The following is a 21,543-nucleotide window of genomic DNA, read 5'->3' as shown; positions in this document are numbered from 1 at the left end:
GTTCTTGGGGTACATCATCAAACTGACCAGGATTGAGATGGACCCAGAGAAGGTCTGAACCATCAAGGAATGGCCAATGCCAGAATCAATACATGACATCCAACGATTCCTAGGCTTTGCCAACTTCTATCAGTGATTCATAGCACACTTCACTCAAATCGCCAAACCATTGACATCTCTGGTCAAACCTATGGAATGTTTCAAGAAGTTTGAGCTGCCAGAAGAAGCTCAACAGGCTTTCCACAAGCTCATACAAGCGTTCACAATGGCAGGAGTGCTTCGGCACTTCGATTACCACCTGCCGACAAGGTTGGAAACTGATGCAAGCAACTTCACCATCGCTGGTGTGCTCAAACAGGAGCACGAAGGACATTGGCACCCCATGGCTTTCTATTCCCAGAAGATGTCATCTGCGGAAAAGAACTATGAGATTCATGACAAGGAGCTCCTCGCAGTGGTCGCCTGTCTTACTCAGTGGCGCCACATGCTAGCGGGACTGCCGAGTCAGTTAGTCATCCTCACAGATCATGAGGTGCTCAAGTACTTCAAGTCGCAATGCTGCATCATGGGATGACAAGCGAGATGGGTGGTATTGCTAGCTGATTTCAACTTCATGCTACAATACTGACCAGGAGACAAGGGTGGCAAACCCGATGCTCTCACCAGACGAGCTGACATGCAACCAATCAGTGAGGAGCAAAAGCACAATGTATGGCAATTGTTGCCTCCCCGAGTGTTTGAAAAGGTTGAAAATGACATCACTATAGGAAGCGCACTACAGCAAAATTCAGCAGGAAATGTAGTAACAAGCATGGTACTACCGATCTCAGCGAAATCGGCCTTACCAACAGGCCTAGACGATGATGCGGTATTAACAGCTCCCACGCTCACCATGGAGACCATAGCAACGAAAGGACTCAAAGACCTGACCAAGATCTTTCAGCCCTTGGACCTGGAGCTACAGGAAATACATGTCAAGAAGCCATTTGAGATCAAAGATGGCTTATGGCATAGTGGTGGAAGGTTGGTTATACCAAAGGTAACCATGCCAGGAAGAACCAATGACCACAGGTCACAAAGTGCTTGGGAGGTAGATGGCCAATCCCTTTCTGTTGAGCATCTACGATTCATGGTCATGGCTCAATGTCATGATGGCATAACGGCCGGTCATGTGGGTTGAGATGCCACCACCAAAGCAGCTCAAAGGCATTATTGGTGGCCCAACATGACAGCCTGGATTGCCAATTATGTCGCAAGCTGCCCTGTATGTGCCAGATACAAAGCTCCTCGTCATCGTCCATATGGCTTGTTGCAACTGCTCACCACACCAGAAAGGCCATGGGGCTCAATATCATTGGACTTCATTGAGGGCCTTCCAGTGTCAAAGGGGTTTGATTCCATCCTGGTCATTGTTGATAGACTGACCAAGTATGCTATCTTGGCCCCACCTCATAAGACAGTCACAGTGACACAAACTGCTGTCCTACTGTGGAGGTACATGATTAGACACTTTGGTTATCCAGACCATATGGTGTCCGACCAAGGAAGACAGTGTCATGGGCCTGGATGCTCAAGAAGCAGGAGGGTCACGGGTTCATATGGAAGGAGCACAGGTATCGAAGATCTAGTCGAGATCAGTAGAGAGCATGGTTGTAGTGCAGTCTCCATGGAGACCATGGACTCCTATGGACTCACATGCAAAGAAGGGCCAAGCACAGCCATGAAGAGGACCAAGCTCAAGGAGCAGGCACAGCCACGAAGAGGACCAAGCTCAAGGAGCAGGCACAGCCATGAAGAGGACCAAGCTCAAGGAGCAGGCACAGCCACGAAGAGGACCAAGCTCAAGGAGCAGGCACAGCCATGAAGAGGACCAAGCTCAAGGAGCATGCAGATGGTTACCACTCAGGGGCTCGAGAGACAAGAGCCAAAGGAACTGTCACTGATCAAAGGAGAAGGAGCAGTGTCGAAGGAGTTGACACCAGGTCATGAGGAGGAGGAGCAGTGTCGAAGGAGTTGACACCAGGTCATGAGGAGGAGGAGCAGTGTCGAAGGAGTTGACACAGCTCAAGAGGCACAGGGGTGCCAAGCAGGAGAGGCCCCTGAGCTGTACTCAATGAAGAAGGTACTCTCTGGAGAGAGAGCAGGAGCAGCATCGCTGGCGATGCTGAGAAGAGGTATATAACCATGCTTTCTCATCATCAATAGGTCGAGTGGATCCTCATCCACTCTACTCACCATAACTAGTTATCACTTCAGCATAAGTATATATTAGTTTCAGTCAGCATAGCAGCAATCCATCAAAGGTTGCTCCTCATCGTAGTGTGTGTGTTGTATCACCACTACCTGACGTCCGAAGGCGCCCATAGCAGGTTAGCAGTCTGGATCAAGATAGAACCGAAGGCAGTAGTCCACTGTGGTCTGGGGATCATTTCAAGCATCAAGTCAACACACTGGACACTCGTGTTGACGCCACCAACCTTATCACCAACACCATCAACCTCATTATCATCGACATCACCAATCTCATCACCAACACCATCAACCTCATCATCATCAACACTCACACCAGACCTTGGTGTCATCATAACATTGATATTGATCATGCCGAGCTACCCCTGAATGGAGTGTCCACAGAGGTCAGCCGAAACCTACAATAGTATATACAACGAATGCCACCTGCTGTCACTGCACAACTTGATAGTCACCGATACCGAGACAATAGCTGTTGCGCAGTTTGATAGTCACCGAGTATCTCGACAGACCGACCTGGGTTTCAGGCGCGAGACCCCTGACAGACAGTTCATTTCAAAAGCATGGAAAGTGTTCACTATGGGCATAGGTGCTAAGCACTCCCTCAGCACAGCTTATCACCCACAAACTGATGGACAAACTGAGAGGGTCAACCAAGTAGTGGAGCAGTACTTGTGAATGTATTGCAACTATGAGCAGGACGATTGGGCTGACTTGCTCAAGACAGCGGCGTTCATGTATAATAACACAGTCCACAATAGTATCGGTGTCTGACTGTTCTTCGCTTGCTACAGTTGGAATCCGAAGGCCCATCTGGACATACCTCAGTGGCTGGGAGTCAATGACCCAGATCATTTCGAGTACCTCGTTGATGGGAAGGAATGTGGCAAATACCTCCAGGACCAGATTAGGAGAGCACAGCGTCGAACGGTGGAACAATACAACCAGAAACACAAAGACATCGAATTTAAGGTAGGCGACATGGTTTATATCAATCGCTGGAACTGGAAGATGAGACAACCCACACCGAAACTGGATACCAGGTTTGCAGGACCTTACCCAGTTCAAGAAAGGGTGGGCTGCCAAGCATATAGGATTACATTGCCAGCAAACCTCAGAGTCCATGATGTCTTCCATGTGTCAATGCTCGAGCCAGCAAAGACAAGCTCACTCCCTCAATGGTCGAAACAACCAGTGGTACCATCACTACCAGATGAAGACCTCGAATTCGAAGTGGAAGCACTCATCGGTAAATGCACATGCAATCGAATGACTGAATACAAGGTCTTATGGTGAGGATACCCAGAGGAAGCTGCCTCCTGGGAGCCAGTGTCAAACCTCAATTGTTCTGACCTCATCTGGGAGTATGAGGTTTTGGTGGGGGGATGAGGTTAACAAACATGAGGAGAAGGCAGAAGCAGTAAGGAGGAAGTTGGGACAGATTTGAGCGAAATCTGCAAGAATAGCAGCACTATTACAGATTACGTGGAAATCAGTAATTGTAGTAGTGCTATGACATTTTCACAACAAGAGTGGGAGAGGATGGGTTTTTCCCACACACATGAGAGACCAAAGATGAGGTGACCAATGTAACAAGGTCAGGAGCAATCACACAAGGGTCAGGACACAGACTTAAAGGGATTGGAAGGAACAGAAGGCTGATATTGAAAGATGTCGCTATATGTTGACATAGGAAGAAGGAGCAGGGGGAGGAGCAAGAGATGATTGGATCACCAGCTCCTCGTCCATAGGGGCCACCCAAGTATCAATGGAATCCAGGGGGCCACCAGGCATGGTTACCGACTCATGTGGTTGTCACTCCAAATACAACCTGTTGTGGTGGGTGACAAAGTCCTGAAGGGTATGCAAAACAGAACTCACCCAGTTCAAGTTGGGCAAATGCCATATGACCCACATGGCCGTGGCCCAACCCATGGACATAATGGGGTCCAAAACCCATTCCTCCGACTGCACAAACCTGGGGCCATACCCATTTGCAACTGTCAAATGGGCTCTTTTGGCTTGGTGCAAACCACAAGGCTGCATGCTTGGAGTACTGTCACCTAGGTACTCCATGCCAGGATGGGCAGGGATACTGCACTCACAATTACCCAGACCAGCCAGGTAACAATGTGTGCAAGCACGGGGCACCCTGTTCCTCTCACCAAATGGGTTGGTGAAAGTGGAGGCAAAACAACTGGTAAAAGAGAAAGGGGTTAGGGACAAATAGGAAAGGTAGTCATATATGGCAAAAGACACTTATGGAACCTGCAGCTGGAAGCAGCGGCGACATTGCCAGCTTGGCCAAGGCATACAGCCTTCAGTCAAATGCAACATGACCAGGCGATGTAACCAGTGCTCCAGCAAAGACCCAGTGGGGACATCCCAGTCAAGGGGGAAGTGGCAGTCCACGACTCTGACCAAAAGGTCAGCAACCATGAACAGTTCAGCCCATTCCACGATCTCACTGTTTGTCGGGAAATGGCGGTCAGGAGGAGGGGGGGGCAGAGTCTGGCGACCACGCCAGTGAGGAGGAGGAGTAAGTGGTTGCACATTCAACCGATACTCCAGGGTGACAGCATGAGGAGGAGCCAGGATGGCATTGACTATTTCATCGGCAGTTGGAGGAGGGGTGGGGGAGCGAGCCAGCTCAGCTTCCCACATGGCTTGACGCTTGGGAGTGGTCAGCTCCTGAGCAGGACGACTCATACCAACCTTGTTCAAGTCGTGAGGAGGAGGAGAGGCCGGAGAGTAGTCTTCTCCCGAGAGACCTGGCACAACACGAGCAGGGGGAGGAGAGCCAGGAGGACTCTGGATGACCATGTCGTCGTCCATTCCCAGAAACAGTGGCACCAATGGAGAGGAAGGTACCATCGGGGACGCGAGAGGATTGGCCAACCGGGCCAGGGGTGAGGAGGCAGTGGGCTCAGCGGTGTCAGCTACGACGTCACAAGGACGAAGGCAGACAACAATCCGCCGATGTCTGGAAGGAGCCACAGTCCTTTCAGAAGAGGTTTCCTCTGCAGCAGTGCATGAGTGGGTACAGTAACGAGGAGACACCATGTTGCACAATAAGTTGGGTGGCGACAACATGGTTTGGTAGTGGTAAGAACAGACATGGCACAGGACTTGCCTCAACGGAGCTTGGCTTTTAAGAGGGGGGTAATATCATGGGCCTGAGTGTGCAGGAAGCAGGAAGAACCACTAGTTCATATGAAGGGAGCACAGGAATCAGGGGATTGGGCGGATTGTAGGATTTGCAGCAGAAGTTGCCGAGATCTGCAGTAGAATCAGCTCTATGACAGATCTCAGTGAGATCAGTACGAACAAGGATGATATCATGAATTCTGATGAGATCAGTAGTAGGAGAGGTTGTATAGTAGATTCCACGGAGATCAGTGACAAGGATGTTCATACGAAGAATTCACACGTGCAGAGGACCAAGCTCTGCCAAGACAGGGACCGAGCTCAGTAAATTGCAGCTGGTTACCACTCAGGGGTTCACAAGATAGGAGTCAAGAGAACAGTCGCCAGTTAGGAGGAAGGAGAACTGTGTCAAGGACACCAGCATATAGTTCATGAGGAAGAAGAGCTGTGTCGAGGAGGTCAACACACAGCTCAAGAGGGACAGGAGTAGGGTTACAGGGACTCCTGCATAGCACTCAATGAAGGAGGTACTCTCTGGAGAGAGAGTTGGAGCAGTGGCGCTGGCAGCACTGCGAAGAGGTATAAAGCCATACCTTCTCATCACTAAGTGGTTGAGTGGATCCTCATCCACTCTACTCATCAAACAAACTAGTATTACTTCAAGCAATAAGTATCATTAGTTCACAGTCAGCATAGTAGTAATCAACAGATTGCTCCTCATCGAAGCACATGTGTTGTATCACCGTTTCCTGACATCCAAAGGCAGTTCTAGCAAACCAGCAGTCCGGATATCGATAGAACTGAAGGCAGTCATCCACTGCAGTCCAGGGATCACTTCAAGTGTTAGTCAACACACTGGACACTTGTGTCAACGTCATCTATCCATACTCACACCAGACCATTGGTGTCAACATCAAGTTCACTTAGAGTCATATTGTAGTTTGATCGTGCCAAGCTACCTCTGGATGGAGTGTCCACAGTGGTCAGTCAAAATCTGTTACAACATCAGTACAACTACAGATTCCAACAAGAAAAGCGGCAGAGATGGTTCTGTCACATATTACACTAGGAATCGTAATACCACTAGTGCTGTCGCATAACTCGACAGAATCAGTGATAGTACTGATACTACTACTGATCTCAGGTTTCAGGTGTGCGACCGCTGACAATAGTAAGCCTCTGTCAGAACTCCCCTTGAGGGCTCTAATGCCTCTCATGCTCCAGACCTCCTCCTACATCTTGTCAGTGTTGAGATGTGTATATATAGTGTCCAAAGTCGATCAGTTTGTTTCATCATCATCCATCCTCTTGTACATACTGTTCATCATCGACATACGTAATCAACCGCATCCTACCATCCAAGCCCATCACTCACTTCAACACCCTCAACCAACCCTACTTAATGATCGACCTTGACACCGGTGTTGTACCCGATCTATGGGTAGATCGGCTCCGATATATCTCCGATCAGGCTTATGTCAGCTTTTATCATCATATTGGATTGCTTCCTTCGGCAGCAGAGCGCAGTGTGAGAAAAAGTGGAGCAAAGACGAGAGCGTGATCGACTTGAATTCGCAAGTAAGTTACTGTAGTGAGTGAGCTGTGAGCCTGGTTTGCTTTACAGAGTAGTGTGTTTGGGTTGCGTGTTGCTGAAGCCTTTGAAGCGAGCGCTTGGTGACTTTTCACTTGGCTTCCGCGACTTTCGTCTCTCCGGCCTTCCACCTCGACAAAGACAACGACGAGATCGACGACTCTTGCTCGCCTGTTTCGACATTGACCACTGCAGGCTTGTATCGTCAGAACTCCGGATACGCTCCTGACCGCGTCGACTGGAACGACTGGCATTCACTTGGCAGCTCACAATCTCACCACCACCTGCTGCGCATCTAGCCCATCTCGCTTTCTGCCAACACTCCTGAAAGCATACTACTACCACTCTCAGTCAAGATACTCCTACCTTCAGCTAGAGGTGCGGCGCCAGCCCGCTAGACGCAGCAGCTGTTACACTAGCCGCCGACCTCCTTCTTTACGTCTCCCATCATGAAGATTACAAAGTCGCCCAAGCGTCTGGTGCCAGCTGTAAGTACTTTGTCGAAGCATGATGCTATCTTTAAAACGAATGACTGACAGTCCGATCCATGACTCTCTTACCTGCTTGACTTGGTAACAGGCCCCAGAGGTGCTGGCATTGCAAGATCGCATTCTCAAGTCTTCCGACGACGAGCTGCCGGAGGCACTCGACAACATCTCGGAATGGTGCTGGCCTCGAGGCGATCTCTACTACTGGACTGGCGTGCTCAATCGCTTTGATACCATTCTAGAAGTCGTCTGCCGTGACTACGAACTCTCTTCGATTCAGGTCAACCACTTTACGCCGCTCACCAAGCGTCTCGTCTTCAGCATCTTGCGCTTCTCTCGTCTTCTCATCGAGAACTGCACCAACCGCAAGCTCTACAATTCCTTCGAGCATCTCAACGAGCTTTTGTACACACGCGATCTTGACATTCTCGAAGCTGCTCTTCGTCTCGTCCTCAGGGCCGCGCAGCAGCACAGCAGCCATCATCCTCGACACGACTTCCAGATCTCTAAGGATCGCCTTACCACTCTGGCTATGATCTGGACGCCTCGAGACCATGGCCTTTCCCTTGTCGACATTGCTCAGCCCGATACTGCGTTGCCTTCAGAGCTCTCGCATGTTCGCTTCCAGTTCTTCAAACGCAGTGGAACCGCTTCCCAGGGTGCTTCCACCTTTTCGCAGCCCTTTGCATCATCAACATCATCATCAACACAGGCCAGAAATTTTGCCTCCCCACATCAGCCCCGCCATCATCAGCAGCAGCATCATGATCAGTCGACATCGACACCTACACGCTCGCGGCACAGGGACAACCGTCCTGCGATGCTTCCTGCACTGTCTACCGGTGCGCTGCCTGCGACCCCAACTCGCGCAGATGACAGGAACGATGGTGGCAACAGCGCAACCCAGTCGGGCTCAGCCTCCGCGTCGGCACGTCGTGAAGGTCTAATGACTGTCGATCTTGGCAAAATTAGTACTGCAAGTGGCGATCCTGCTGATTTGCTTGCCAAGGCGGTCGAGACCTACGAGATCCCTCCCGAAGAGCGCTTCGAACTCTTCCAGCGCATACGTCTCGCTCTCGGCTTCCCTAATCAGCACGAACGCAAGCAGCTTCTCATTTGCCGTCTCCTCGCCATCGCATGTTACGGCCTTGTCATCAACGAGTCCGTTGCCAACACACAGCTCTTTCTGTATGAGCCCGACCTAGTGCAGCGCATAGCTTCTCTTGTTGACCCAGTCCAGAAGCTCGACATGAGCGTCCAGAGCAGCGCCTTCTATGCCCTTGACAGTCTTGGACGCTACCGCAACAAGGTCAGCGTGGTGCTCAACTCTGTCAATGCTTCAGTCAACCACGGCATCATCCTGAGTGTCCTGCGAAACCTCATCCAAGATCTGCGCACCGACCAGCCCAACTCGAGCGATCACTACGTCGACTCTGTCCTCAGCTTTGTCGCTTTCATCGCCTCCACATCCGTTGGCAGCCACATGATCGTTGGAGCAGGTCTGATTCCCCTCCTCATCGAGCTCGTCAACGTCCCCACGCCAGATTGTTATATGGTGCAGCGCACCATCTCGCGTGCTACTGGCCTCATCGACAGCCTCACTTATGCTGTACCGCAGGCTTTCGATCTCTTCTGCAACGCCAGAGGTCTGGATGTTATGGTCGAGCGCATCGAGGCCGAGGTCGAACGTGACATCGACGATGGCTCGGCGGATCGCATGAGCGTCCGTGTGTTTGGCGAGCCGGGTCCTGACAACATCTATGGCCGCCTCGCTTTCGGTCGCGCTTCTCTGCTTCGCGCCATGTTCAAGTCCATCACTCAGATGATGTCTTCCACAGGCACAGGCGATGGTCTTCGCAATCTCATCAACACGTCGCTTCCAACTTCACTCAAGCGCATCATCGAGCACCGTTCCATCTTCGGTCCCCAGGTCTTTGCATTGGCCATCAACATCATGGCTACTTTCATCCACAACGAGCCCACTTCGCTCGCCATCCTCCAGGAAGCCAAGATCCCGGAAGCCTTCTTTGACGCTATCGAGGCCGATATCGAGGCGCACTGGGACGTCATCTACTCGATTCCCAACGCTGTCGGAGCCATCTGTCTCAACCAGGCAGGTCTTGATCTTTTCAACGCACGTCCCATCATCCCCAAGCTTTTCTCGCTCTTCACCTCGGAGCGTCACAGCAAGGTCTTCCAGGACCGTGACAATGCCAATGCTTTCGGTGCTGCCATTGACGAGCTCATGCGTCACCAGCCCAGTGTCAAGACGATCGTCATGGACTCGATCATGCGTTCACTAGAGGAGATCAAGGAGATGGGTCGCAACTTTGAACTTCCGCAGGATCTCAAGGCACGTGCTGCTTACGGTCTGCTTCCTGTCGGCGATGCTGCAGCGGATGAAGCAGCCGCCGCCGCCTCCACTGGTACAACCAACGGTCGTTCTGTTGCATTGGCTGATGTCGTCACCGACGAGCCCGACCCGATCCGGAAAGAGGACAGCACCAAACTCGAATCGAATCCGGTCATCACGTCTATCGATGTGATCGCCCGCTTCCTAGAGGGTCTCTTCCAAACCGTTTCGCATTGCAAGGACTTCATCAAGCTCGACGGTCTCGATAAGCTGCTCGGCTTCTACTCGTTACCTTGTTTGCCATACGACTTCCCTCAGTCGCTTCTTGCCGACCCCCTCGTCACTTTGATCCGCTTCATGGCCGAGATCAGTCCCAGCACTGTCCTCATCGCAATGCTCCGCGATGTCAAGAATGCTTCGGAGGAAGTCGCAGAGCTCTTCGGTGTATCTGACAAGTCGTTCGCTTCGATGACATACCACAATGCCACCTCACGTCTTCTCTGGATGGCCACACCAAGGGATGATGCTGAAGCAGAGCGTGCCAACCTGGCCTTCCGCAAGCTTGCCGGTCTGTGCTCGCGCAGTCATCTATTCACTGATGTCTGCTCGATCAGCTACGTGGGTCACAAACTTCCCTCGATCTTCCTGCAGACGCTTGTCTCAAGCGCCTCGTCCGGCACGATGAGCATCGCAGAGCTCGGTGCCATTCACCGTGCCTGTGCTTGGGAGAACATGTTGCTCAAGACCTCGCTACCTCCACCGATACCACCGTCAGCGTCGACAGCCACAGCCAATGAGAGCAAAGACGGTGAGGCTTCGCAGGCTGAATCGCAAGGCTCTGAGGGACAGCCATCCTCATCGAATGCTGCTGGTCAGACCAGCGCGACCTCCTTCTCCTCAGCCATAAATGGCGCGTCAGGTACGTCTGCGCCAGCGACTCAGGTGCAACGTCCTTCTCAGCATGGTGTGCCTGACGATCTGTTGCAGGACCTCGCTGGTACGGTGGAGCAGACACGCACTGCAGTCTCTCCGCAGACGCAAGAGCAAGACCCAAGGCAGCGAAATGCGGCTGCTCTTCGATACGTCGCATCGCAGATCCCCTCTTCGCTGACCTCGCTCTTTGAAGAGACGGTTCGATACCTTGCGCCGCGTCGCAGTGTCGACACAGCCCACAAAGCTGCAGCCCACACCGTCTCAGTCGAGATCGCCAAGTCCCTCAAGGAGCATCTCACATGGCGTGAATCGAGCAACGGCATCAACAGCTTCGCCTTTGCCACGCTCATGATCTGCCAGACAAGCTGTCTCCTCTTTGATGAGCGTCCAAGCTCGCCAGTAGTTTATTCGGCCATCTTGCGTGCCTTCGACAAGCAAGGCGGTCTCGAAGCGCTCTTCGATCTCTTCCGTCGCTATGTGGCAGAGATCGATCGCTTCTACAATGGACACGGCAACCGCGTCGATCCTTCGGCAGCTGACTTTGACGAAGCCGGGATCAAGCTCGGTCACACATGTGGTGGTCTCAAGGTCACTTTGGGCTTGCTACTCAAGCTCGTACATTGCAAAGGACTCATCGACTCTGCACAGACGACACAGCTCGTGCGCGAAGGCGGCAAGGATGTCTTCGAACCACACGCCTACCTGATCAATATTCGCTCTCAAGTGCTCTCGCTATTGCTCTTTGTCTGGGACAAGCCCTGGCTTCCGTCCTTGCCGGCTTCGGTCAACCGTCTGATGCTGCAGAACCTCCTCACCATTCTGAAAGCTCAGAACGAGAATGTGCCTACCGCCAAGAAGAGCACGCCACCAGGCTCCTCATCCACAGCTGCCACGCTCGAGTCAGGTCTGCAAGGGCTCATGAATATGCGCAACCCCTTTGCCTTTGGAAGTGCTCCGCGTGTCGTTCCTGCGCCAGTTCGAAGAGCACCAAATGAGGATCGTGTTCGCACCATGGTTGACATGGGCTTCCCTGAGAATGCAGCACGCCACGCCTTATCTCGTTGTCAGAACAACCTCAACGCTGCAACCGAATACCTACTCATGCATGACGATCTCGTTGTTCAGTACCGAGACAACCCAAACCGTTCTTGGAACGACGAAGGCGCCACTGGCCCGGCTAGAGGGCAAACTGGAGCTCCTGCGGCTGCTGAGTCGACAGCAACAGGCCCCGATGCCACTGCCACTGATGAAGCAGCCGCTACTCCAGCGGCCGGGACTGCAGCTACAGACGGCGATGCCGACGATTGGGAGGACCAAATGACAGACGCTCCAACGCCAGCAGCGAATGCAGCAGCAGCTTCCACAGATGCATCTGGCGACGTGCAGGATGCAGCCATGACTGATGCTGCTGACAGGTCGAACGCTACTGACTCCACAAGCCGCACCGAGAAGGACGACACCATGGACTCCGACAAAGTTGCAAAGATGAAGGTAGAGTTGGAGCAACAGCGTAGCCTACTTCGATCCTCACTTGTCGAGCGTGGTCTCGAGCTTGCTGATCATCATCCGGCTCTAGTCTTCGAGGTCAAGTCCGCCATTTTGCTCGAGGCTTCTGACCGCGTCAAGACCATGAAGTACGTTGAGACGCTCGCCAAGCTCATCGAATCGGAAGCATCTGGTGCTTTTGGCCTCAAGGCCGAATTTGTGGCATTGCGAATGCAGCTGCTCGCTCTTGTCTTGCACGACGAGCAGATCTTCAAGCAGCTCGACCGTGACATGGCTACCACTGTGCTTCGAGCTTTGGAAGGCCTCGTTCAGCTTTATGGAAACCGTTCGCATTCCAACACTGGCACAGATAGCTCCTCCGCGACTCAATCAGCTGATTTGTCTCAGAACACACCGGCTTCTGTTCAGCAAAAGCCTTCTACAGCAACGCCAAAGTGGCTTGCATCACTCATTCTTGCCTTGGTCGGCATCCTCGGCTTCTCGGAGGACATCGTCGAAGTCAAGACTGACGATGCCTTCTTGGATGTTTCTGTGGAAGCTGAGTCCAAGGCTGCAAGCGGAAGTGGCGAGTCCAGCTCAAAGCCGCAAGAGGCTGCTGCCGACGGTCCGTCATCTGCTAGCTCCTCCCCGGAAGAGCCAACTCTGCCGCGCGTGCGTGTCGGATCGGTGCCCATCTCGGATGCCCTCTTTCATTTCACTGTGCAAATCTTCCGCGAGGCCACGACGCTCGAGCGCAACGATCTCCTGGCTGCTTTCCGCCTCTTGACAGTCCTGACCCGGAACCACTCGTATGCAGCGCGCTTTGCACGCGAGGGTGGAGTCCGCTTGATCTTTGAGCCCTTTAGGGTGCTAGAGCCCAAGCAAGTGTCCGGTTGCCAGCCCTTCGTCGCGATCGTCCTACGTCACATCGTCGAAGACGCCCAGACGTTAGCTACGGTGATGGCGCAAGAGATTCACAGTCTTGTCGCCCAATCGCGCAACAAGACAAGCGACACTTCCACTCTCGTTCGTCAGCTCGACTGCGCGGTACTGCGTGATCCCAACGTCTTCCTAGAATCGGCTGTTGCCAAGGTGGAGATGACCGAGTACTCGCCGACCAAAGGCAGTGGCCACATCAAGCTGCTCCAGGAACCTAGTGCTACCGAAAGCGGTCCTAAAGAGTCGCCATCCGACCTCGCTGGCAACGGACAAACCAGCTTGGCAAGTCTTCGTCTCGGTGACGAGCCAATGAAAGGTGCAGCTGATGGTGGTAATGCAAAGACCGCCGATGAGCTGGCCTCCTTCTTCAAGTCCACGCCTCAAGCTACGCCCACAAACGTGCCCTCCGAGGAGGTGGATGGCTTGATGGGCTTTTTGCTGACAGAGCTGCTCAAGACCACAAGCAGAAAGACTCAGTCTTCGTGTACCGCTTCGAATGACATCAAGGATATGTCCGAGACTTCGGCCAACGGCCCCACCGCCAATGCTTCTGACGCTACTTCGGCCTCTGCTGAGCCCTCTGTTTCCTCTACGACATCTGCAGTCCCTGAGAAGGAGAAGGAGAAGACCGAGGAGCAGAAGCAAGACGACATCGCCTTCTTCTATTCTTCCTTCCTCATGCAGTGTCTTACTGAGCTGCTGTCGTCGTACTCGACCTGCAAGACCTCTTTCACCAACTTCAGTAAGAAGCGCCTCTTCGCCGCAGCTGCAGGTACCATCGCTACACATGTCGCCACTCCTGCTGCTGGCCCTTCGAGCTCTGCCACATTTGCACCAGGAACACCTGGCGCCAAAGAGACTGGTCGATCACGAGCAGGCATCCTCGGCACGTTCTTGACCGACCTTGTACCAGCAGGCTTCCTCAGCTCATACGGCAACGCCGAACTGCGCAGAAAGATGACACTGTCGAACTGGGCTATGTCGGTGCTCGTTGCGCTCACAGCCGACGTGACCGTGCACATCGACGTCAAGGAGGTGCCCGCTGATCTTATTGCTGTGCGCAAGACTGTACTGGATGCAATCGCTCGAGCCATCAAGGAAGCCGCTTCATGCTCTGAGCCCATCGAAGTCAGGTATGGCCGTCTCTACGCTCTCAGCGACCTATGCTACCGACTGCTCATTGCTCGCCCCAACAGTACCGGTGGCAAGCAGACCGAAGATCTCACCCTTCATATGGCCAAGACCATGCTGGAGAAGAACTACGTCACCGTACTCACCAGCGCCATCGCCGATGTCGACCTCAACCTGCCCACTGTCAAGTCGTTGCTTGAAGCCATCTTGCGACCACTCGAGCATTTGACAAAAATCGCGATCAAGATGGGTAAGGCAAAGGACAAGAACGGCAACCGTGCTGTCGTCGACGAGTCTGAAGAAGAGACCGACTTCTCTTCGGACTACGACATGGAGGACGAGTTCGATGACGAGGATGAGGACGATGAAGACATAGAGCGCGAGGACACGCCAGACTTCTACCGCAACTCGTCACTTGGCATGCACACCGGTGAGATGGAGACCGGCTACGACGACGATGAGATGTCGGATGAGAACATGGATGACGACGAGGACATGGATATGGAGGACTTCGATACCGAGACCGGTAGTGAGCTGTCCAGTGACGAAGAGCTGGAAGGCGAGGACGGCGACAATCCGCGCGTTATCGAGATCACTGATTCCGACACTGACATGGATGACTCGAGTGATGAGGACTCTGACTCTGATGATGACGGTCACACCCACTCTCATGGTCACGGCAGTCACGGCGACGACATCAGCATCGACGGTGAGGACGACGGATGGACGGATGAGGATGACGAGGACGAGGATGGTGACGATCTGGAAGGCGAAGACGGAGAGCCACTCGACTTCGAGGAAGCGCTTGACTTTGTTTTTGAAGATGGTGAGGAAGGCATGCCTCCCATCCCAGAAGAGTACGAGCCAGAAGACGAGTCGGCTGCTTTTGACGGCGCCGACCCGCTCATGGATGACGAGGAAGAGATCGAGATGCTCGAGGAAGATTCGATGGACGGTGGCATGGACGGAGACGAGCTATCTCAACTCGAGCTCGCTGAAGAATATGCTGCTCCTGTCGATGACCGTTTCGGAGCCAACTGGGGCTGGACCGCTGTTCCTGACCCTCGTACTGCAAGCTCTGGCGCGTCCGGCGACCGACCTCGCAGCGCTGGCGTGTTCCCGCCCAACTTTTTCCTTCCTAACGCCATCGCCAACATGGCTGGTGGCACGGGCGGTCATCGTCGACGCGGATTGCTTGACTTTGACTCGATGATGGGTCCTCGTCGTGCAGCACCTCCTTCCGACGAGATCTCCACCCATCCCTTGCTTGTCGACCAGTCAGATGCTGATGCTAGCCGTCACGCTGGGCGTGCCACACGCCGTGCTTCCGGCGGCGGACAGTTGCCTTCAGGCTATGCCGATTGGGCACAGTCAGTGGAAGACTTTGTCGGAGAAGGCGCTCTGCAGTTCCTGGAGAACCTTCTCAGCCGAGGTGGCGCCAACCAGGGTATTCGCATCGAGGTCGGTGACGGCGGACGAATGCGCATCGATGGCGTCAACGTTGGCGGCCATCTTGGACGAGCTCGTCACCATCACCACCATCATCACAGCCACACGCACCAAGGTCAGGCCATGCTCGGCGGTGAGGGCCAACGAGCCCCCAGCAGCCGACAAGCTGCCGCGATGAGCGATCCTGTTGTCCTTGCACAGTCGTTCACTCCTATGCCTACCATCACTCGTTGGTCCGAAGAGGCGCTTATTCTACTCCCATCTTCGCCTGTCTCGAGCGAGCGAACCTCGAAGATGCGCGCCCACCTCATCAATGCATTGCTGCCAGGCTTCAAGAAGAGCCGTCTCGAGACTCGTCGAAAGCTCGAGGAAGACCGCAAGAAGCTCGAAGAGGCCAAGCAGACCCGAGAGCAGGCCGAGACCGAGCTCAAGCGTCTGCGCGAAAGCAAGGAGCGCACGGAAAAGGAGCTGGAAGAGGCACGCGAGAGGCTACGTGAAGGACTTGCCGCAGCCAGGGCAACGGTTGCCGCCGATTGTTCTCCAGACTTGACGCCAGCTGCCGAAACATCAACTTCGGATGCTGCAGCCGACCAGCAGCAAACGAACGCCTCCGCAACTACCTCATCGGCTTCTGAAACTATCGCACCTGCTGCAGCCCTTGAAAATGCTGCACCAGCCACCGATGACGTCGAGATGACCGACGCTGAACCTGCCCCCGCTCCGTCAGCCGCGAGTGTTGCTGGAGGCGCAGAGGCAAGCTCGTCCTCGGCACAGCCTGCGGAACCGCCTGCTGGCGCTAGCAGCGGACAAGCGGATGCTCCAGCTGCAGAGCGTGCCACGATCACCATCAACGGCGAGGAGATCGACATCACCGACACCGGCATCGATCCGACCTTCCTAGAGGCGCTTCCCGACGATCTGCGAGAAGAGGTGCTCAACCAGCACTTCCGAGAGCGTCGAGCCACCGAAGCCACCAGCAACCTTCCTCAGCCTACGAGCATCGCGCCCGAGTTCCTCGACGCTTTGCCACCTGAGCTTCGCGCCGAAGTGATCCACCAGGAGGCCATCGAGACCTCTCGCCGTAGGATTCGCGAGCAGATGGCAGCTCAAGGCAACGAGCGATCTGGCCAAGGTGCAGGCCGACCCACGACGGAGGATGCATCTTCCACATCTTCATCGCGACCCGCTGGACAGAGCTCAGGCTCTGCTGGCCAGAGTGGAGACACTCGAGGATTCTCCTTCGGCGATGATGCTATCGAAGAGATGCTCAGAGATGACGAGCAGCTCCTCGACATCTTGCCAATGGGAGGCAGCTTGGGAGGTGAAAATGCCGATGGCAGACCACGACAGCATCGTCGCTTCGACGAGGAGGACGACAGCCAAGATGTGTCGAACGGCACAGTTCGTGCATTGCCAGCTTCGGCGGCCGCTCGCCGTCTTGGTGACTTGCCCATTCGTGTGCTCGATGTGACAGGTGGGCCACGACTCGGCGCACCGAACGGCGGTATCGACGCTGCTAACACGGATGCGTCAAAGAAGCCTGGTCCTCGTGATGCGATCCAGCTACTCGACAAGTCTGGTGTGGCCACGCTGGTGCGTTTGCTGTTCTTCCCACAGATGAACGCCAAGCAGACAGCTCTACACAAGGTGCTCGCCAACTTGTCCGAGAACGCCAAGACGCGATCGGAGTTGCTCAACCTTTTGCTGATGGTTCTGTCGGAAGGATCGGTGGATGCACATGCAGTGGACCGCTCGTTCGTTTCGATGAGCAATCGCGCCAACCGCATGCACGCAACTCCCTCGAGACCAACTCCCAAGCGAGCCAACTCGGGTCCTGCCAGCGCTTTCCATGGCCACGCCTCCACTCCTGGCGGTCAGAGCTCGACTGCGCCGCTGTCGAAGACCGGTGACGAGGCTCCATTCTTGATCGCCTCGCGCAGCATCGACACGCTTCTTCACTTGACGGCTGTCAACACACAAGCAGCGCTCTACTTCTTGCGAGACGACTTGCGCCCGCCTAAGCGATCCAAAGGCAAGGAGAAAGAGAAGGAGAAGGATGCTACGGAGCGTGGTGCAGCACCGCTCAATGTGTTGTTAGGTCTGTTGTCTAAGGAGACAATTTTGGCTAACAGTCAGCTGGTCGACTCGCTCCTGGCACTGTTGAGCACGGTGACCAAGCCTTTGCTGGCGGTATCCCCCAAGCCTGAGGACGCCAAGCAATCCAGCAACGCGACGGAGCAGACGAACAGCGAGGCAGCCACGAGCACCGAAATGGTTCGAAGCGACGGTGCCGGTCCCGCGATTGTTGGTGCTGGAGCAAACACTAGCAACGAAGCTGCGCCGGCGAGAGCTGTAGCAGGTATCAGTGCTGCCCCTGGCAACAACGAGGTGCTATCCACAACGAAGGCCACAGAAGCGGCAAGCGCCGCAGCCGCAGCTGACGGGTCTTTGTCTGCTACGCCTCTAGTACCTGCTGATCGACTTTGCAACATTGTCAAGCCTCTGGCGACTGCAGTGTCAAGCAAAGGCTTCCAGCACACATTGGCGGTGGCTTCACACTTGTCGATGATAGATGGAGCTCGAGACACGATCTGCGGAGCGTTGCAGACACAAGCGAATGAAGCGTCGAAGGCGTTGGTGACGGACCTGGATGCTTTGCTCTCGACACTTCCAGAGCCTGTTGAGGAGGACGAGGAGGAGGAAGCGGAGAAGAAGACAGCCTCTGGAGCTGAGAACGGTGGAAGCAGCTTGACAGAGACACCCTCGGTTGCTGCAGCCGCAACAGCAGCAGCGGCAGCAGCCTCAGCTGGTGTGACACAATCGGGCATCGTGATTAGCGGACCTACAGTGACGGATCGTCTGTCGGCGATGAGCGGAGCGCAGCGAATTGAGTCGAAGGCGTTGGCGACGTTGGCAAGCCCAGCAAATGCCCAAGCGGTGCTGCTGCGAAGTCTTCGTGCTCTCGACTATATCATGACTGGACGTTGATCGTCCAAAAGAGTTTACAAGCATCATATCACATCTGTAACTAGCACAACACACACATTATCAAGCATAGCAATTGGTTTGCTTTGACTTTCATTCGCCGGCGTGGCGTGGCGTGGCGTGTCTTTGACATGCGATGCTACAGACTTGGGTGATGCAGGGTAACGAGTTTGAATGGCTATTGAGAGGCGGTGTTGGCGCTTGGGTCTAGAGTCAAGAAAGAAGCAACACTATTGCAAGCTGCGGCGCACATCCGAATCTGATGGTGATCGAAACGAGTTAGCCCTAGCCCTTGCCATCCATGCTCACCAGAGCGACGTGTACTCATCATTGAATAGATCAGAGAAGGGATCCGGTTGGACGTGCTTGAGCTGTCGGACGTCGTCTGAATTTTGCATCACGTGATAAGTCATGAAGGCGTGCGCGTCTGGGCTGGACTCAACAATCGAATTGTTCCGCTTCTCCGCTCTGCTCTTCACATCATCATTTTGCTCTCCGCTCCTCTCTTTACTACCATCATCTTGACCAAAGCCAGGCAGTTGAAGATATACAAATCCTGTACACTAAGTTGGGCTACTAACAAGCACCTAACACAAGTGTATAGTTTTCATGTAAAAAGTCTTAAAATTTTAAACTGCATGCTACTATGTACATGGTTATGTATATATACCTGGTGATCACCTCCAAAGTTCATCAATCCATGATGAGTCACCTCTCATTGTTGCCCCTGAGTTGTGATTTCCTGTGTGTCACTATGACAACATATGTGCATCCCACATGCATTGCCATTCATGTGCATCTCCTCTTAATCGAGAACTAGCTCTTGTTCCATGGACTCCATATTATTCTGTGAACCCCATTGGGATGCCGATGCATCTTCAACTCAGGCAATCACTATTAGCAGCCTGGTTCGTCGTTTTTGCCCTCCCTGTATACCCCTCCCTTGCCGCTCGTTTCTGCGCTCGACGGGGCCCCTGTTATGGCGGGCAGGGAGCCTGCTTGTCGAGCTTCGAGGACCTCACGGGTCTTTGCCTGCAATTCACTTAGTTTTGTTCATGTTAGGTAGATACAATTTCGATTTGTTTCGTGCGATTGAGTCCAGACGGGACGAGAAAAAAAAAAAAAAAAAAAACGTGGGTTGCTATGCAATATTATACCACGCGTTTGCAGCGATCCTTTCACCTCGTTGCGTCTCACGCTTCCGTACCTGCAGACTAGACAATGCCCCGTTCACACGAGGTTGTTAAGCTTGCCATGTCGAGTTGCATGCTTGGAACCGAAATGTGCAGATGGTTGATGGGCTGCCTGAGATCGGACCTTGATAGCCCAAGAAGGTTCCGAGCTGTGCGCCAACCCAGTGCGGCTCTAACAATCGATAGTTGGGGCTTTTAGGGGGAGATGCTCGCGTGCTTTGACTTGAGGAAAAGTTGTCTAGACCCTCGCTCTCTCGGCTACGCCGCTGGATGGCAAATGTAGGAAATGTGTACCAGAAGAGAGAATGGATCAGGGATGCCGTCTCTTCTGCAGCTCGAACCAATGGAATCAGCTTGGAAGGTTCTTTCTCTCTTCTCGGAGCGATATGATGGCAGCTTGAAAGATGACCGTTGTGAGCGAAAAGTCCACCTATGGAGCATCTGAGGGTGATCCTAGCTACGCAGTCAGTCGCAGCGTCGATGAAGAGAGGTGGTGTTTGGCGTAACGGCAACCAGCCTCACTTGCCTCACTTGCGACCTCAACTGAGCGCGACAAGTCAGGTGGCGAGAGGCGCATGTTGCTTGTAGGCATCTCAAAGTCACTTGCTTCCTCTACGGTTTGGCTACCTCCCGTCTACGGGGAAGAGTGTGGGAGAGAGTGAGCTGCGGGCTGTATGCGACTTGTGTCTCTTCTGTTTTCGGATTGGACAAAGGAAACCACGCAAAGTCAGTCAGTCATTCAAGAGAGATCGTCAAAATGGCTCGCTTACGTATTTCGCCTAAGGATGCGCCGCTGCGAAGGGGGTAAGCGAAGCAGAGACAGAAAGACCAGGCCATGCTTTTCTCTCTTTCTCTCTTTCTCTCTCTCTCTCTCTCTCTCTCTCTCTCTCTCTCTCTGTCAAGCTGCTGCAAGCCTGTGTTTCTTTGGGAAATTGCTTTTTCCCGCTTATCGCGTTTTCTGTAGCGAGTCACTCTATGTGCGTGACTGTGTGAGGGACTAATTTTGGGCTCGGGTCGATGGGCATCAAGCCAATTTACCTCTGTTGCTGCTCACCTTCTGCCTCGCGCCAACTCTGCCTGTCGTCCGCCTTTCGCCTTGTCGGCTTTACCGCTACTAAGCAGCAGAAGCAACAGCAGCAACAATGGTGAGCGAGCTTGGGTCCAGAACCTTTTGGCCGTTTGAGTTGTGCAACACTTGCAACTCCGTCAATCCCTCGGTCTGTCAATCCCTCGGTCTGTCTCTCTCTCGGTCTGTCTCTCTCTCTCGGTCTGTCTCTCTCTCTCTCGGTCTGTCTCTCTCTCCGTCTGTCTCTCTCTCCGTGGAGTGAAGGAGGAGTCTGCTTGTGGGCGTTGATCGACTGACTCGTCTGCCTGGCCACTTGGATTGCAAACCCTCACTACAAGGGTAAGGGCTCTTTGTTTTGCTTTGTTTTTGCCTTTTGCACCCTTTTGTTTGGCTTGCTTTCTTCGACATTCACTGCCATCATTCGGCCGTCCTGCGCGCCAACAGTGATATCGTCCTTTGTGATCGCAACAGCTCCACCAGGACATTGCAACAGGCAACCACCATTTCTCCTTTGCATTAGATCAGGCGATTGT

At 53.7% G+C, this 21,543-nt stretch overlaps 2 protein-coding genes across 2 annotated transcripts; both read left to right on the top strand.

Annotated features, from left to right (window-relative positions):
- Positions 1–7,437: 7,437 nt before the first annotated feature.
- On the top strand, positions 7,438–18,754 carry UHO2_06130 (uncharacterized protein; the record flags this gene model as incomplete). Its single annotated transcript, XM_041560353.1, has 2 exons — positions 7,438–7,476; positions 7,568–18,754. The coding sequence occupies 2 exons, from the start codon at positions 7,438–7,440 to the stop codon at positions 18,752–18,754; spliced, it is 11,226 nt and encodes a 3,741-aa protein (XP_041416287.1).
- Positions 18,755–19,528: 774 nt separating this feature from the next.
- UHO2_06129 (uncharacterized protein) lies at positions 19,529–19,798 on the top strand (the record flags this gene model as incomplete). The annotated part of the gene is made up of 1 exon (XM_041560352.1): positions 19,529–19,798. One exon carries the CDS (start codon positions 19,529–19,531, stop codon positions 19,796–19,798), a length of 270 nt encoding a protein of 89 aa, XP_041416286.1.
- Positions 19,799–21,543: the final 1,745 nt, after the last annotated feature.

Source organism: Ustilago hordei (assembly GCF_900519145.1).
Source record: "Ustilago hordei strain Uho2 genome assembly, contig: UHO2_contig_17, whole genome shotgun sequence".
In the NCBI taxonomy this organism is placed as follows: Eukaryota; Fungi; Basidiomycota; class Ustilaginomycetes; order Ustilaginales; family Ustilaginaceae; genus Ustilago; species Ustilago hordei.
The sequence above is the reverse complement of the archived record's forward strand: the minus strand, read 5'-3'. Positions and strand labels throughout refer to the sequence as shown.